At 51.4% G+C, this 18129-nt stretch overlaps 5 protein-coding genes across 5 annotated transcripts; 3 read left to right on the top strand and 2 right to left on the bottom strand.

The window, feature by feature from the left end:
• Positions 1 to 1000: 1000 nt before the first annotated feature.
• CCOS01_09897 (O-methyltransferase) lies at positions 1001 to 4207 on the top strand (the record flags this gene model as incomplete). Its single annotated transcript, XM_060458054.1, has 4 exons — positions 1001 to 1027; positions 1086 to 1262; positions 1497 to 1781; positions 1841 to 4207. The coding sequence occupies 4 exons, from the start codon at positions 1001 to 1003 to the stop codon at positions 4205 to 4207; spliced, it is 2856 nt and encodes a 951-aa protein (XP_060311219.1).
• A 1390-nt stretch (positions 4208 to 5597) lies between these two features.
• CCOS01_09896 (O-methyltransferase) lies at positions 5598 to 6974 on the top strand (the record flags this gene model as incomplete). The annotated part of the gene is made up of 1 exon (XM_060458053.1): positions 5598 to 6974. One exon carries the CDS (start codon positions 5598 to 5600, stop codon positions 6972 to 6974), a length of 1377 nt encoding a protein of 458 aa, XP_060311218.1.
• Positions 6975 to 7588: 614 nt separating this feature from the next.
• Positions 7589 to 8767, bottom strand: CCOS01_09895 (zinc finger transcription factor; the record flags this gene model as incomplete). The annotated part of the gene is made up of 1 exon (XM_060458052.1): positions 7589 to 8767. One exon carries the CDS (start codon positions 8765 to 8767, stop codon positions 7589 to 7591), a length of 1179 nt encoding a protein of 392 aa, XP_060311217.1.
• A 5052-nt stretch (positions 8768 to 13819) lies between these two features.
• CCOS01_09894 (uncharacterized protein) lies at positions 13820 to 15587 on the top strand (the record flags this gene model as incomplete). Its single annotated transcript, XM_060458051.1, has 3 exons — positions 13820 to 13908; positions 14102 to 15263; positions 15345 to 15587. 3 exons carry the CDS (start codon positions 13820 to 13822, stop codon positions 15585 to 15587), a joined length of 1494 nt encoding a protein of 497 aa, XP_060311216.1.
• Positions 15588 to 16679: 1092 nt separating this feature from the next.
• On the bottom strand, positions 16680 to 17486 carry CCOS01_09893 (methyltransferase; the record flags this gene model as incomplete). Its single annotated transcript, XM_060458050.1, has 1 exon — positions 16680 to 17486. One exon carries the CDS (start codon positions 17484 to 17486, stop codon positions 16680 to 16682), a length of 807 nt encoding a protein of 268 aa, XP_060311215.1.
• Positions 17487 to 18129: the final 643 nt, after the last annotated feature.

The following is an 18129-nucleotide window of genomic DNA, read 5'->3' as shown; positions in this document are numbered from 1 at the left end:
GCCGAGTACAGTTGAGTGTAGAAGAGGCTGTGCAGTTGAGTGTGCTTCCAAGAACGACTATACGAGGTTGCCAAGCTGGTCATGTTATATCCCAATCGTCATGATGAATCGTCATAATCGTTGCAGAATGTCCCGATCGGTAATCGTATAAGCCGGGAAAGGCAAGCTCGTATAGCTCTGTCTTCCACCTCTCAGAGAAAGCCACGGCATTTCCATGTTCGGCCTATCATCGTTCAGGTGAGATTAGCAGCCTGGCCTGGGAACCGGCGGGCTGGTAAGGCACGGAGACATTGTGTCATCTCGGGCACAGGTAAGATTGCTACCTAACAGCTATGAGATGTCTTGATTAGGCCGGTAAGTCACCGTTCGATCAACACCTGAGACACGGTTGCGTGTTCCGGGGCATCGGTAAGGCCCTGTGGACCTAGGGTCTCTCGGGAATGTGCAAGTGTTGCCAATTCTACACATGTCGTACACATTCTCAATGGTCCATTACTAGCCTCGATGTCTGTGATATTGACTTATCCCACCCGAATCGACGAGCAAGAGTAATCATAGGGCGTCATAATACAACATGTGTAACATAGAGAGCACGAGCCTAGTCGACCTGGATCGAAATCGACTAGTAAATCTTCTGGATCGTTGTTCAGTCGAAAGAAGCGCCAAACTCAACTTTCTCTACACGTGTGGATTACATCACCCAACTCAATTTTCACGTTTTCCATACCATGCAAGACGCAAGTAATCTGTCAAAGAAAGGTAAACTGAACTGACTCGAGGCTTTCCTCACAGCACGCTGAACATTCTCCGATGTAAAGCCGGTATAGGCTCCTCCCTCGCTATAGACCAGCTTCTCTCCACGGGTAGTTTCAAAACCCGACTTACTGGCCAAATCATTCTACCAACTAACTTCGCTGATTTCCTCTTCACTAGGAATTTGCTATGTCTAGTGACTTCTACAAACAACATTGTTGTCTAGGGCTTCGGCAAGCGGCAAGCCATGAAAGGAGACTCTGGCTCAGCAGGAGTATGCCCGATTTGGCCTCGCTCAAGTAAAAAAGCTCCGACAACATGATCTCCGACAGTCAGAAACTATTCTACCCATTGTAAGCTCTCAAACTTTTGCTGACCGGGGAATTGAAGTTTGGCATTCGCGAGTTTCACTGTCAGGACGACCTCGGGAACCTGCCCCTACGGGTTCCACTTTTACCGGTAATTGGCTCTACACGATTGGTAGATCTTCGTTCACCGTCAAAATGACGGTAAGTATACCCCGAGCCACCCAAACAGCTCGGACTCGCACACACAACTAGATTGATTAGCGATCCGCGGATCGCTTTGGGCAGCTGTCTCGGGAAGCTTTTTCTTGGCACAGAGCAATTGAATCCAAACACCACACTTCGTAAATCGTCAAACCACCCGAGCCTAGAAGTTGGAGGCTGCCTTAAAATGTAAATCGTCCAATTCCTCGCGAGTGATGTGTGATGAATTGGTAGTCTTCCCGCATCCCTTTGCCACAATTTATCCCGTCAGTCAGTGCCCCTCATATTACACTCGTTGCAATGGACTTCTATCAGAGACTGAGGAGTTCACTGGACTCGATTGCGTCTCACGGAGCTGAGCTTCTCCGTCAATCAGACAATGGATCGATTGCGGCCAGTCCTTTCGAGGACAAGTCGAAGGCTGTTCATAATCCTCGCAAAAAGCTCATGGAGTCGGCAATGAAACTTCTCCAACTGGCGACTATGCCTGAAGAGTACCTTGACCACCTGGCCAATGAGGTAAGCATCTATACCATCCTTTGCGATTAACATTCGCAACTAACAATTACTTTCCACAGTACCAAGAGTTAACTTGCGTCCGATGGCTTGTGGATCTCGATGTCCTACAACACCTCCCTCAAGACGGCTCGATTGCATACGCGGTGTTGGCAGCCAAAGCGGGCGTTCCCGAGAAGCACCTCAAAGGTGTTGCTCGGATGGCTGTGCTCAACGGTTTCCTGGAAGAGCCTACATCCGGCCACGTCTCACACAGCCGGTCGTCGGCCTTGCTTGTTCGCGACGAGAATTTCATGAGCTGGGCCCGCTGGATGATGAACTACTCGATGCCAGTCGCGTACAAGTTCCCTGAAGCAACTCGCCGCTGGGGCGACACGGACGCCAAGAATCAGACAGCTTTCAACGTTGCCGAGAATACTACAGATCCGTTCTTTGACCACATTCGAAAGAACCCAGACCTCACATCTGTGTTTTCGAGCTATATGCGCAATGTCACAGCCTCCCGGCCTTGGAGCTTAGCGCATGCCGTAGAGTGTTTCGACTGGGCCTCGCTGCCAGAGGGCGCAAAGGTTGTCGATGTGGGCGGTTCTCACGGCCAGCTCGCGGTCCACGTTGCCTCCAAATTCCCACATTTGAAGTACATTGTGCAAGATCTGCCAGAGACAGTTGCGACTGCTCAGCGGGCATTTGATGCCGACACTAGCATCGATCCGGCAGTCAAATCGCACATCCAGTTCATGTCTTCAGACTTTTTCAAGCCTCAAACAGTTTTGGATGCCCACGTCTACTTCCTTCGCATGATCATCCACGACTGGCCTGATAGAGATGCTCGCATTATTTTGCAAAATCTTCGGACTGCACTCGAGGCAAACCCTAAAGCCCGCATCGTGATCATGGACACAATTCTCCCGCCCCCAGGATCAACAACTCTCCAGCACGAGCAGCAGCTGAGAGTTCGAGATCTCATGATGATGCAGGTCTTCAACGCTAGAGAGCGAGAGTTAGAAAACTGGAAGAATCTGCTCAATGACGTGGGGATGGAGATCGAACACTCGCGTCAGCCTGACGACAGTGTCATGGGGCTTTTGACCGTCCAACTTCAGTCTTCCGCACCCGGCAGCCCGAACGACTTCATCCAAATCAAGAAACCCATTATGCCGGCGACGGAAAGCCGGCCAGTCCTGATCATGGGCGCTGGCATCAGCGGTCTGTGCTTGGCCCAGGCACTGAAAAAGCACAACGTTCCCTTCCGGGTATTCGAAAGGGATCCCGCGGTTGATTCGCGGCCCCAAGGATACCGCCTCAAGCTTCGCAGAGACGCTGCCGTCGCACTGGCCGAGAGTTTGCCCGAGGAAGTCTATCAGACTTTTCAGACATCATGCGCCACCCTGGCTATCGGGGAAACCGACTTTAACCCATTTACCGGTCTGGTGGTCAACAGTCGCTCTGGCGGTGGGTTGAGCGGAAGACTTGGCCTTCACCCCAGCTACTGCGTTGACAGAGCTGCTTTCCGCACTGCTCTGATGACGGGTATTGAGGACCGAATCCAGTTCAGCAAAGAGCTGTCATCCTACAAGGCAGATGTTGATCAAGGCGTTGTTACCGTTACTTTCAAGGATGGTGAAACAGTAGAAGGCCGATTCCTTGTTGGTGCAGACGGCCTGCACTCAGTTGTGCGTCGCAATCTCGTTCCCAGCCACAAAATCAGGGACACTGGAGCTGCCTGTATCTACGGGAAAACTCCAATGACACCTGAGATCCTAGAGAAGTTCCCCGAGAAGGGCATGAGATGGATGACCATCGTGTCTGACCAAACACCGATGCTGCAATCCTGCATCATCGGAGATGCGCCGGTGACTTTGCTTTTAGAGCCAATCCGTTTCAGCGAGGTGAGCCGGTCTCAGCATCAGCTTCCCGCAGATTACATTTACTGGGCTCTCATTGGCCCCGAAGCTCGATTCCGCCTAGACGGAGAGACGTCGACGTCCAAGGTCAGCAGCTCAACCTCTGCACAAGCGGCGGCCGAGGCAGCTCGTCTGAGTTTGTCCATCACGCAAGAGTGGCATTCCTCCATTCGGTCAGTCTTTGAACAACAGGATACGAGGCAAGCGACTCTGATTCGCGTCGTGTCTTCTGTGCCTAACGTCCCCTCATGGTCACCGTCTGCCATGGCGACCCTGCTCGGGGATGCTATTCATCCCATGAGTCCCTGTGGCGGGGTCGGAGCGCAGACGGCAATCTGCGATGCTTCCAGTCTTGCGAAGACAATTGCCGCGGCCCAGGGATCCCCTACAGCTGAGGATATTGGGGCGTTTGAGGAGGGAATGAGGAAACGTGCTCAACGAAGCATTTTGCAGAGTGAAGTCGGTTCGAAGAAGATGTTTGGACTTCGCTCTTTGGAAGATTGTGACGCCTGGACAGGCTTCTAAGACCTTAGACCCACAGATTGATAGTGAGAGAGATTAGTAGATTCAAGCATGATTAGCGATTTCCTCCACTATTCTCAACAGTGATCGTGGCGCAAACATCACTCATATGAAGCGCTTCAGAGTCAAGAAAGGTCTGCCGAGCTGTACCCTGGGATCAAGAGTCATGTTCCGAGCTGTGATGCAGCGTCAGAAAGCAAATAGGCATCACCTCGGCAGGTCGGCACCTGAAGGCGGCATCAACTGTTCACACTCGCGATCTTGGACTCATTGTTCAGCACTGTCAAGGCATAATGTTGTGGCAATGTCTGTATTGTCAGTGGTCGGTTCGCTTATCCACGCGGAATAGTTGAGTCGTTGTGCAAATTATGGTTAGGAGTTCGCACAATTTTGACTTCGAGTACAGACACTACTTACGTACTGCTCATTTCGGACTGTTAAGGGCTCTACGCATTTTAGATTGTCTAGAGACATCCGGAGCTGAAAAAGCTGAGAAGCTTCCCACCGGCACAAGGTTCAATATTAAAGACGACTGCTTGACACACATTCATCGGATGTCAAAATATTTCCAGATAAGGTGGTCAGCGGCCCACCTTGATTTTCTTGTACCAATATTCTGAACGAACTCGCAATCATGATGAATGAAGTGAACGCTAAGTGCGCTGATGGAAATCAGGATCATTGAGTAGAGAACGAATAGACAAATTCATCAAAGGAAGCCGGCAACTTCACTTCGATGAAGAGAATCCCGAGACCCGACATCAACACCGATGTAGACTCCGAGATGGATAATTGCATAAACGTAATCGGGTTTCAACTCAAGACACTGGGTTTACGAATACCGTTCTGTTACAAAGATTCGTCTGAACGTTGTTAACTGGGCCGGCGTCTTTGATTCCGGCGATTAAGACGTGTCCCGCTATCGCAAACTCTATTTAATAAGCTTTGGTTAGCAAATGGCACCCTAAATGGCTCCACTCATGACAGCAGAAACGGTCGGTGATCATTTACCCCATGTCCAAGCTTGTTCCAACCTCCCGTCAGGCATGATCTAAGGAAAACGGAGTCTTCCTCCGGGGCTTTTTGTCAGCCTTGGCGTCTGGAACCTTCACAGGGCGTTACACCAGATCGACTTCTTGAATGACACCTGAAGACGCCCGGCTCGCGGTGAAGCAACTCGGGAAGCCGGCGTTGTGTAAAGAACGATGCGGTGAGTTTCGATAGTGCGGGTTGACATTCAGCCTTAAATGGCTCTCATTAAAAGAACACCAACCGCCAGGCTTGGAGTTACATCACACCGTGCACTTTTCCCATATTATTCTCAAATCAGAAGCCTGTGCTTTTGTCATCAGATCAATCTTAGTTGATATCACCTCGCCCGCCAACCATCAAGATGCCTAGCCGTATTATCGAAGACGAGCTCACTGAGCTTGTCGCAACCCTGTCATCAGCTTCGGCTGAGCTGAATAAGTTTCTTTCCAATCGCGGTCTTGAAAAGCTCTCCACCGAGGCCGCCGCACCCAGCCTCGAACTCACTCCCGAGAACGCGCCCTATTTCCAAGCAAAGGCATCAATCGTCGATGCCGCAGAACGTGTTGTTCGTCTGGCTCGCGGACCCAGAGACACACTCATCACTCTGAGCTTTGAGCACTGCGCCACAGCTTCTCTCCAAATTGCCCTCAAGTACAAGCTAGCCAGCCATATCCCACTGGCAGGAAGTATTACATACGCAGCCGTTTCTGAGGCAGTCGGCAAGCCCGAGGTCACACCGGCCCTCGTCGAGCGTATTCTCCAGCACACGTCTTCCTATGGCTTGTTCGAGGCCCAGCCAGGCGGCACCGTCGCCCACAACGCCATGTCTGCGCTTCTCGTGACAGACCCTGACCTGGAAGCATGGATGGACCTGAGTGCCACCATTGCTTATCCGGCCGGCGCTTCTGTCCCCAAAGCGCTGCAAAGCTACGGCTACAGTATGGAGGCGAACGAGTCTGCCTACGGAGTCTCCATTGGCAGAAAGATTTCTCAGTTCCAGCGCTTCCGCGAAGCAGACGGTCAGCAGCTGCACGATATGTTTGCCCGCGCCATGCGCGGCATTGCGGTTGGCGGTGCCTACGACCTTCGTCACGCTGTTGACGGCGGATACCCGTGGCACTTGCTGGAAAAAGACCACATCCGTCTCATTGTTGATGTTGGTGGTGGCCCTGGCCACATTTCAATGGCTCTGGCCAAGAAGTACCCAAAGCTCCATTTCGAGGTGCAAGACTTGCCGGAGACCGTCGAAGTCGGGGCCAAGTCCTGCCCTGAGGAGTTAAAGGGCCGCGTCACTTTCCGTCCCCACGACTTCATGAAGCCTCAGCCTGAGCACAAGGTTGCTGATGGAGAAGGCATTGCCTACTTCTGCCGTTTTATCCTTCACGACTGGAGCGACAAGTACGCTCAGAACATTCTTCAGAGTCTGGCGTCATCTCTGAGACCCCAGGACCGTATTATTATCAACGATGTCGTGGTCCCTGAACCGGGACAAGAGAGCCGTGAGAGAGAACGTCGCATGCAGTCAGTTCCACCCCTCATTTGTCATAGCCTGACAGAACTCGTATTGACAAGCTTTAGTGATCGGGACCTGCTGATGTTGATGAACCTTAATGGTCGCGAACGTACAAGAACTGCGTTCGAGAACCTCTGCAGTGCGGTGACGCCTAAGCTCCAAGTGAAGACAGTATTCCGCCCTGAGCTCGGGGAACTTTCTCTCATTGACATAAGTTTGGCGTGAGTCAGTGAAGTGGGGGGGTTTTGTTTTTTTTGAGGATCATCATGCCTATAAATCTTCCGTAACGACAGATAAATCATTGCTTCGCTGGGACGTTGACCGAGAGGTTCGTATAGCTGAAAGGGGTTATTTTCGCACTTATTAGGGTCCCATGTATTATACAAGGAGGCAATCTAGGGTTCAATCTGGATACATAAGTAAGACCTTAGGAACATGGAATCGAAGAGATGGTTTTTTATTATTGTCCAAATATCGTCAAGGCCGTAATGTATTGCTTGATGCTTTCACCCCTTTCTCTTGGTAAGCCTAAAAGCTGGGTATCTCTAACGCTGGTATCCTAGAAATGCTGTGCCTAATAGCGGGTATATCTAATTCGCTGCTGTGCCTAAAAGCCAGTAAATGCTGCTAATGCCTGAAAGCTGGTTTGATACCAACGTAAGATGTGACACCTAATTCTACACTTCTGGTGTTTCGCTTCAATGTGACGGACCGGAAAGTTACACAAAGTACCTGTAAAGTAGTAAAATTACCCAAAACCCCATGTCCTATCCAACACCCGGATGTTGCAGACAAATGAAAGTTAAGAAAATCAAACGGAAAAAAATTGAATACGAAAATCATGTACGTTTGATACTGTTTGCCTTGAATGTTATTCTCTCAAGTTCCTCCTGGAGTGCCTGGTGGTGTTGGTCGATAACACTAGACATGCGTCCCTTGGTGACGGGGAAAGATATCGAACAGGTGGTTGCATCGGGACAAGACGGTGTAGACGGCAACGAGTTATGCCTGGCCGCCGAAGGGTGCCAGTGGCGCAACCTCTTGATAAGAGGATCGACGTGTTCGCGGACGTGCGTCAGGACTAGGTGCGCGGCAACAAGTCGCTGCGCCTCATTATCCAGACAGTAACTTCCGACGAACGAGGTGGTGATGGCTATGCGCCCAAAGAGCGAAAACTGTGATTGGTCCATATCTTGGGACGAACCGTCGTCACCAAGGATCGCCGCGTACCAGCCCAGGGCCTTGTAAACGGCCAGGTACACCAAAACAAGCACTTCTTGTCGCATGAAGCAGCGGCAGTCGAGGAGATTGTTGAGCCTGCGGAGGATTTCCCGGTTGTGCGATAAGACGGTGCCCATCTCGCGGGGGGTGTCGTCGAGAAGGCGCTCAAGATGGGACGTGCACGTTGGGTCCTTGACGGCAGTGAGGCAACCTTGCGCGAGGACATGAAAGTCGGAGACAATTTCCAGGACCTCCATGGTGCAGTCGTGGATCTTGCTGTGACGAGAGAGACCGTCGTCTGAGTACGTGCTGGAGCTGCTGCGAGCTGAGTCGACTGTGCCGGAACGTCTCATTGATGCATCCATGGACTGTTGCATTTTGTGATCCACAGGCTGGTCGAAAAAGGAAGTTCTGTCGTATTCCTGTGTCATAGGAGTCGGCATCGCCGCAGATGAGTGTTTTGTCGAAGCAGCAGACAAGTCGTTCAGAGTCATTGGAACCCCAAAGTCCGCAGTGGCGTCAAAGCAAAGACTCTGGTCCAAGAGATTGTCAGAATCTGAGGTGCCTTCCAGCAGCCACATCATCTCATCCTGGAGGTCGGTGTGGTGTTCCGAAGGCTGCTCTGACATACGGCGTTCTTGTTGCTGCTGCTGTTGTGAGATCTGAGAAACGGTCGAGGCATTGGACATGGCCAGGGCTGGGCCATCTCTCATGACAAGTGATATCGTTGCCTGGGTATCCGACAACGAGCTTGGCGAGGCGAGAACGCGAGGGCGCTCACCAGTCCGCATTGACATGCTGTAAGCACACTCGAGACCCTTTGTCTCGCAGCGTTGGCATTTTGGGCGCTGTTTACCGCAACGAATCTTTTGAGAGCTGCAGGCGTTGCAGGACTTGCGGACCTTTCTTCTCTTGCGGTTAAAAACAAGGGAGATATCTTCTCTGGGTGCTTGCGTCGACATTTCCTTGTGCAACAAGCTTAGGAATGAAGATCCGGTCTTCTTGAATTAAGGCTGCACACTAAGCTTAATGGTTGTCTCCCAAGCAGAGAAGTCTTGGCCGGCAGTTCTTGGAGATATATGGATGTCCAAGACGAGAAAGTAAGTTGTGAACCGCAGATGCTTAATGTCTCTTTAACAGGCAAGAACGGGTGTGTATGATGAGCTTAGATAGGGAAAGGACAGAGCTAAAGAAGCAGAGAACGCGAGTTCATCGTCATTACACATTTAGTCTTCTGCTGAAGTTGGCGAGTATACCGAGCTTAAGTAGAGTATCTCCCTAATACTGCATCGCGACGGAGGTCTTCGTCTCGAGTCAAGTCCTTGCTCGGATGGAAAGTTAGTTAGACGTAAGTTTGCGAGACGTCGGAAGCCAGCGGGGCGATAGCCTTTGCCAAAAGCCATCACTGAAGCCGGTAGCAATTTAATAGATAACCCAGCGTTTTGGACGATCGAGGAGATCGAGATTGTATCCAACTGACAAGTGCTCAGGTCCTCGCGGGGTTGTTTATTTCCAGCCTCCCAAACGAAGCATCATGAAGCTCTTCTCACGGACTCTCTTCGCGAGAATATCTGCCAAGCATCAAGAAGCATTATGGTGCCCACAAGCACCCGTAAGTCTAGACCCCGCCCCCGGACAACTGGAGTACTCCGTCTTGGGTCGGGCCAATTCCGTTTCCTCTGTAATGAGCTATAATGAGCAAGGCTGATATAGGGTGCCCCGTTGTATTATGGAAGGTGCCGACATGTTGGAACCAGACCCCCCGAGGGTGTGGCGGGTGTAGGATCGACTGGGCTGACTTCTCAATTAGGGAACCAGTGACAACGGGGAGAGAGCCATTCGCCCAGTCTTTCTCCTCTCAAGTGAGTTCCCGGTGTTCCGTCCTGTCGAACCTAATTGTCCGAGTGTTCCGCTACTGTGGGACCAATTGGGGCCAGAGCTTCGTGTCGGCAGGACCAAATGAATCAGTGTAGAAAGAGGGGTTGATTCTCTTTTTAGAGTTCTCAGCTGATGTGCCTAGTCCCCAACGCCGCGACAGCGGTACCGCCCACCTGTGGCACTCAGCATTCTCGCTCGAACGTGTGGAGGAGGAGGTGTCCAACAAGCTACTACCTATTATTGAGTCCGGCGGGCAAGTTTCAGATCAAAATGGACCAGTCAGAGGCCTCATCGCGGATCCCAGTAAGGCACAAGGTAAACTACCACCCTGTCACTTAATCGGGTTATAAGGCGTGTCCGGGTAAAGTTGAAAAAAAACATAACATGCTCGCTGTACCTGGTTACGTATAATTGGAGAGGACATTGAAACGAGCACAAATACCCGATAATCGAGATTTACTAGTGATAATCGGCCATCCACGCTGCTCAGGCCTCTATGATCCCTCGCATTTTGCAACCGGAAGCACCTGTCAACTGGACTGGATGAAGCGGCTGAAGCCATAAGTGCTCATTGTCGGGGCTGATGAGGCTCAACCAAGGAATTCCCCTTAATGAAGGTGCGAGTGACTTTGTGGATGTTTTGCTATACCCAAGGATCTCGGCTCCTGAGCTCCAGCTTTTTCGAACTTGGCTTTTCCGTCAAAGGTCTTGTCTTTGACTCGGCTCCGGCTTGGCACATTGGCGTCGTGTCCTGCGGGCCCTTCTTTCGGCGAATTAGACTTTTGACAGCAGAGTGCAGTGGGCTTTTGCCAAAGAGCACAATCCCTACATGAATCCCCGTTCTTCTTGTGGCATTATTGCGGCCCATGTCTGTAGCTGCTGCTCGTCCTCAAACTCAATTCCCATGGGGAATGATGACCAACGCCACTAATTCTAGAACCGTCGTTGTTTCCCTCGTCAAATTAAGGTCTTGGTAGAACTTTTGTCGGACTCTGAGGTAACCGTGCCGTGGTTCGCACGCACCTTCTACTTGTAATAGCTTGATGGTCAGTATTGGGTGATTCAATGGCCAAAGATGAATGTGTTTGGGGTTTCAGATTTTCCAATCTTCTTCGCAAGCTGCTCTTCACCAGTTCGTCGCTGAACTTGAGCCGAGGTGCGTCACCGTGATTCAAGCTCATCGAGCCGGACAGCTCCGTCTGAAATCCCCAAAGAGTTTCACACAGCGCTACCACTTTGAAAGTCAGTATTAGATCTCGATCAGCTTCCTCTCGTTCTCTCAAGCAACTCTAAATCAGCAGTCTTTGACACCTGAAAGGCTCCTATCGCAAAGCGACAAATGCATCACGTTTTACGCGGAATTGAGGATCCCCTCGTGTTTCCACTCATCCCAGTGTAACCTTGGACTGGCATATTTCTCGTCACATTAGTGTACAATCATAATGCAGGCGCTATGGAAGTGGGGGCTCTGGAGCCACGGGCGGTAGTGTGCCACAAGTCCGCAGGCCGCGGCCCTGCGAGCACGTCCCCCAGAAGATCTACGAAATAAGGGTCACTCGAAGTCTTCAAGTAGGGGTTCAAGGCGATGATTGCGGGCGGGGGAAGGGCAGTGCTGCACGGGGAAAGTCCCCTTGTATTGAAGTGCTGTCACGCTCTTATCCGGTCTATTTCTATACCCTGCCTGATTATCTTTAGGACGATAGCACTGACTGTTGATCTCCGTTCGTACCCGGATGGGCAGTAGCGATAGTTGTGGAACCGTCTGGTTGTTGCGCCCTGGGAACCATCGTTTGTGACCGGCGGCAGATAAAGGTAGGTCTTTTTTCCTTGGGCTGATGTTTTCGGTCTTGGCGATTGAGCGAACCGGTGCACCGGGTTCACTGACGAGCCCATGCCTGGGCAATTATTGGCAATTGCGTCTTCCCTGTGCCGACAGTTTGGACACGCCTACGTAACACCTCACGACTTAGCCGCTGCAGCCAATGGTGGCTCTAGTCTGTGAAGATCATGAGTTTCACAGCAGCACCTGGCAAAGCCTCCACCTCGGCTTATTGAGCACCACCAAGCTTCCGACAACGCTAATCGCTTCCAGGGCTCTCATCCTCGGAGATGCTCAGGCTCTAGGTAGGAAGAAAGAGAGGGGAAAGCAGAGAAAGGCCCGCAAGGCGTGCTCAGAGAAATCCGGAGTATTCCTCCGAGTCCATCGCTCGAGTCACGGATAAGTGGGTTCGTATCAATTTCGCATCCGTATCCCTGTCTCTCTAGAGCTACCTCGCCAACGCAAACCTGCAGGAGTCGTCTAAGCGATCCAAAGATTACGGAACCCAGAAGACAGAACCATTTCCGAAATACGCCTCAGTGTTCCACGAGAATCTCGCTACTAAGTTGCTCCTGCTTAATTCACTTGAGATGTCGTCCAAATCCCGAATTCCTGTTGACGTCCCACTGGCTGCAAGGGCCCAACAAAAGTATGATCGACAGTCAAGCAACGGCATGACACGTGTCGCAGCCAGTGAACGGTGATGAGATGAATTGAGTTTTGCCGCTGTCAGTTATTCTGCCAACGTATACCATTATCTCGGGCCTGCGGTAATCCGTGACCATCCAATACGTCGAATGAATTAAGCCTAATTACCTTATGATATACCAGGACATACCATTTGTCATTTCTGTACGGAGTATACGGCAAGCTTTTCGCTGTACGTGACATTGGACGAAGCCTGGCATTCGACGTTAACGTAACAGTAGCACCATTTCAACTCTAAGCGCGGGAACACTTACTAGTTTAAAAATGTTCTGCATGTGGTAAAATGATTGCGAACTTCTAGTATTCCAAACCCTGTCGATGTTTCAATCACCTGCACCGTGATTTATCAGCCAAGGCTTCGGTGCACATGAGGATCAAGCTTGCGTACTTCACGTGGGCGGCCCGTGTCCGATGGGATACGCTGTCCCGAAAGCGAATTAGTGGCCATAATAGGTAATTGGCGTTTTGTCTCAACCAGGTGATCATAGCTGGAGCCGAAAAAGGCCCGTACATACGGATTTCAAGAAGCTTAAACCACTGCCGGAGCCGCGTTCCCACTCCACGGGCTTCACAAGCCACTGAAAGCCACCGACGGGGAACTAGTTCGGGGTTTTCTAGCTCACCTTATTGTTCATATTCTATTGTCAATATCGGAAGCTTTGTAGGCGATCTCGATCGCTCACTTTATGTTTGTATTCAGCGGTTTCGAACAGCTAGGGTATCCGTTGCTCTCCTCCTGTCTAAGTGCTAAGTGATGGTTCACTTTGTAAGTCTGGGTTAAACTAGTTTCAACAATTTCATTAATATTATCATTAGCTTCTCAAGTTCAGCCACAATGCCTAACGGGCTTTACCACACTAGTTTCGATGGCTCTATTGGAAGGTGCCAACGCTGATTGCTGTAACCAAGAGCCAGTGCTACACTTGCAGCGGGTGATCACAAATCTAATAAGGATGACGGGCGGATACATTGCCGCAAAGTTGCCATAACTTATTAGACTTTGTCAATAGCGAGTAATTCGAGCGGGGCAGAGGCGAGTTTTGCCTTCCTCGCCCTATGCCTTGACAACCGTCTTAGCCGGCAACGGTATTGTGCCATTGGTCAGCTATGTCGGAGTAAAAGTGGAACCCGCAGGTCGTCAAACTCACCCGAGTCAGCGAACCGCGAAAACCGGCAAGTGGAGACAACAAGAACAGCCCGGGACCGAAGACGCTTTCCCCGGCCACCGGCGATTCAATTGTTGAGGTGGAGAACACGATAAGCCCCCCCGCCAAATTTTGCAACCCACGGAGACATTTTGGAGTCCGCGGGCAAGGGTCGCGGGGATCTGTCGCATCCTTCGAGAAAACACCATTGCCAACCTAACCACCCGCAAGGGGGTTCTATCATTCTTCTTTCGTGAAAAGGCTCTTTGTCTGTCAAGGTTTCCCCAGTCGCTGTCACAATGCCGGCGGCAAAAATGGCGGCATTGTTCCCTGCCCCTCTCTATGTGAGAGCAAGCATCGTCGCATCATGCGTTGCCATGCTGTTTGGGTATGTCCAACAAAGCTCCTGCGCCCGTCGGCGCGGGGGTCTGTCTCTTCTACTTTGCTTCACTCTACTCTACATACACCTTGCCATGCTCTTCATAGTAGTAGCTCGCTTTCGTCTTTTGTCATAGTGTTTAGGCCCAGATCCCGGACGAACCACCCCCCTAGCTGACATGCATGCTGATCAATCTATCAAGCCTCGATACAGGAAGCATTGGCCCCGTTACGACCATGCCGTCCTTCCGTCACACCTTTGGCGACTTCTCCCCCACAATGCACGGCGTAATCGTCTCGTCCGTCCTCATCCCTGGCGCCCTGTCAGCTCTGGTATCCGGCGCCATGGCAGACCGTTTTGGGCACGTCCTCCTCTTCTCTCTTGGCGCCTTCGTCTACGGCTGCGGCGCTGGGATTGAGTGCGCTTCGCCTGTCCTAGGTGTCTTCATCTTGGGTCGTCTCATCAAAGGCGTCGGCGAGGGCATGTTTCTAAGCAACGTTTACGTTCAAGTGTCGGAAATCTCGCCTGCCCGGGTCCGGGGTATCATCACTGCTCTGCCGCAGTTTTCCATCGTCACTGGTATTGTCATCGGCTACTTCATGTGTTATGCCACCGCCCGTATCGAGATTTCATCCCTGGCATGGCGCCTGCCGCTGGCTGTAGCTTCATTTCTGGGATTTGCTCTTTCGAGCACGTACTGGATCGTCCCACCGTCACCCAGATGGCTTCTCGGAAAAGGACGAGTTGAAGAAGCCCGAGGCGTGCTGGACCGTCTTGGCCTGGACCAAAGTGAGCGTGAGGAACTGCTGGAGCAATCCCTGGCCCAGGCACAAGAGCAGAAACCCGACGTTACACTCCTGGAAACCTTACGACAACTGTTCACCGACTTTAAGGAAGCCTTTTCGGCACCCTTTCGGAGCAGGACCATCTTTGGCTGTTTCTTGCTGGGAATGCAACAGTGGAGCGGTATTGATGGTATCCTCTACTATGCACCCATTCTTTTCACACAAGCTGGACTGAGTGGTGAAGAGGCCACATTTCTCGCATCCGGCGTCTCAGCTCTGGTCATCCTGGCAGCCACTATACCGGCAACATTCTTAGCAGACAGATGGGGACGCCGGACATCAAGTCTGCTCGGTGGCGTTCTCATCACCGCTTTGATGCTACTAATGGGCTCGCTATTTGCGGCTGGTGAGGTTCACGCCGAGACGGGTGCCGGAAAGTGGGTGGTCATCGTATCCATCTACCTCTTCGCCATCGTATACAGCGTCACTTGGGCCATTGGCTTTCGCACCTTCATGGTGGAAAGCTTGCCGTCCAGGACTCGCAGTAGTGCCTCCAGCCTTGCACAAAGCTCGAACTGGGTATGTTTGTAGTTCGGTGACACTTTCCCTTCATACCTTAGTCCATGTAACCCCGGGTTATACTGACATGCAATATTACAGCTTGCAAACTATGTCGTTGCGCTAATTACTCCGGTATTACTGTCAAAGTCAACCTTTGGAGCTTACTTTCTCTTCGCCGGATGCTCCTTTGTTTGCACAGTCGTGGTAGCTCTTGTGATGGTCGAGACCCGAGGGCACAGCCTTGAGGCTATCGAGAAGAGATACACCGAGAATAAAGCCTTGGCTACCGGCAGATGGAAAATGGAAGGTCTCAGGCCAAGACGTGTCAGAACCGCGGTGTAATATTGTGCGGCTTACCAGGCACACTTTGTCAGGCTTTCTACCAAAGATCGTCGGGATGACGATGCGCCAAGGGCACTTTTACGGCGGCGTCAGGCACTAGAGTTGATTATGCCCTGATACTTGGAAAGGAATGACATGGATGGCTTGACGTATGTAGATGGATCATGGATATGATACTAGACCCATGATGTGAGGCTGGAATGACTCTACTAGACACAGACGGGCTGAGATAGACATAAACTCGGATAGATACAGACTGGGATAAATACAGACTGGGATAGATACTAAGTAGAATAGACCTCATACAGCATAGAAATGATCGGAGCCTTAGGCACGTTATTCAGACACCCATTGTATGCATATAGATGGAATAACATAGACCGACTACGTGGAGTCACACTCTCTACCCCGATATCTGTGCATCCGTCCAAGACGGATCGGCACCTGCGAGAAAAGGCTTGTTACTTTCCTTTGGCCTTGGCATTTGTCACCGTCTTATAGAATGAATCTGTGGTGCCGGCTATCCGGAGAGATATGACGCGTCAGTACAAGCTAACAACGGTCGGGGAAGTAAAATTCATTAGGCTACTGTAAGATCCAATTTTATACACGAAGTTGGGCCAGCAGCACGTAAAGACATTGACTGAATGTCCTACCACCTTGTGGTGCCACCTCTGTGGGTATTACTGAACAATCACAACTTAGGTCTTACTTTCTATCAACTCTGAGGTACTTCTCCAAGTGCCCGGCGGACGACTTCCTATTTGACCATTCGTAAGTTCCATTGGTGAGTACCGTTTTAACCTTTTGGCTAGTTCTATCCAGCACACCCTAGGGACCTAAACCCAGTTTCATTTCGGCGATGGCAAGCAGATCATTGGCAACTTTAAAAAGAGACATCACGTCAATTCAACGGATGGAAATAAGCTTGCTAGGACTGTACCACTGCTCACTCTTGTATTCCACAGGCCTAATCATACTTAATCTTTTTCCAATCATTACTTCGTAAGTCTCGTCAAAATTTTCCTCCGCTTTTCGTACAATGTGGTGACCCCTAGACCGCTTCTTCGGACTCCGTCTGCATCATGCCACTCACGAGAGATGTATACTCGTAGCCGTATCCCGCGTCTGTGCCCTTGGCTTGCTAGCCTCGAACAAGAGCATTGTCCCACAAACTTCCCACCTAACATCCTCAAAGACCTCCATCAACGGCCCCACAAAGCCCTCCACGTCGTCCTCGGTATTCCCAAATACACCCAGTAAGTTGTGCCAAAACATGAGATGCTTCCCCATCAGGTTGTGCTTCACGCCCCGTCCCAAGATCGTCATCCCGAATATCGTGCCGCCCGGCGCCAGCAGATGTCGCAAGCGCATTAAAGCCTCGGCCTTATTCGACGGCGGACCAGGCACGCAATGCAGCAGCATCATGACGGAAATCGCGTCAAAGTCTCCCCCGCCAAGGTCCTTGCAACATAGGCCCTTTCCCAGGGGGTCTAGAAAGTCGGCGACAGAGGTCTCGCAGGTCGTCTCGGGATGCGCGTCTAGCGTTCGTTCTCTAGCTGCTTCCAGGGCCGCGGAGTTGAGGTCGGCGAGGTAGACCTCGGACCCGGCTGGTATGGGTGCATGCTTGAGAAAGTATCCCGTGCCGACGCCGATATCCAGTATCCGACAGGGTGAGAAGGCGTTGGTATCTGATGTTCTGCGGAGGCTGGGCGACTGTGAACGGGCCGAGGCGCTGGAGATGTGCCTGTTGAAGAACTCCCGCATGCGTCTTGATGTGATACGCCATGCTTTCGGGCAGTAGAAGCCGAGGACGACCGGGTCATAGATGTAGCGAAGGAGTATGGGCATGTAGATTGCGGCACCGGCCGCCGTGTTCGGCTTTGCTGTTGCTGCCATGCTTGCAAACTTTTCAATATCTGAGGATTGAAGAGAGCATGGTGAGTCCGGTTGTGTTATTGTGCTGGCGATCATCGTGGTCTAATATCTCCTGCGCCTTTCCTTGTGTGTGTGAGACAGGCCAAGGCTCTAGTTCAAGAATGGAAACTTGGCGACCCTTTTTGTGTTGAGGGCTGAAAAGAATTAGCTGCGTGGTGCTAGTCGACTTTCGTGCCTTTCGTACGTATGGGAAAAGGAAGCGGAATTATGCGGACTTCTGATTCAGTGGTTCGACTCGTCCCAAACTCCCGGGTCACCCTTGGATCATTATATCCGCCCTCGAACTCGTCAGCATGGTGACCACATGCTCTGACATATCTGACATGCATGCTTGCGGGGTGATGTGACAGGTTGTGCGGCAACGACTCATATTCAACCCAAGACGAGAAAAAAGGACAGTCGTATCTCCTGGCGCGTCTATTTACTCCATTCGCCGGCAACTGCCCCAGTTGCGGTTGATGTCGCGAGACCAACAGACCAACCGCGGTCGGGGCGTCTCCGCGATAGCCAAGAATCAATACCCCCGAGCTGCGACGGGTGCGTCATCCGTGCTCCGGGGCCATCCGCGATGCCACAAGCTTCGCATCGGACCGCCGAGGGTTCT

Source organism: Colletotrichum costaricense (genome assembly GCF_030867565.1).
Source record: "Colletotrichum costaricense strain IMI 309622 chromosome Unknown Scaffold_10.1, whole genome shotgun sequence".
NCBI lineage: Eukaryota > Fungi > Ascomycota > Sordariomycetes > Glomerellales > Glomerellaceae > Colletotrichum > Colletotrichum costaricense.
Note: the sequence above shows the minus strand (reverse complement) of the source record. Positions and strands in the feature narration are given on the sequence as shown.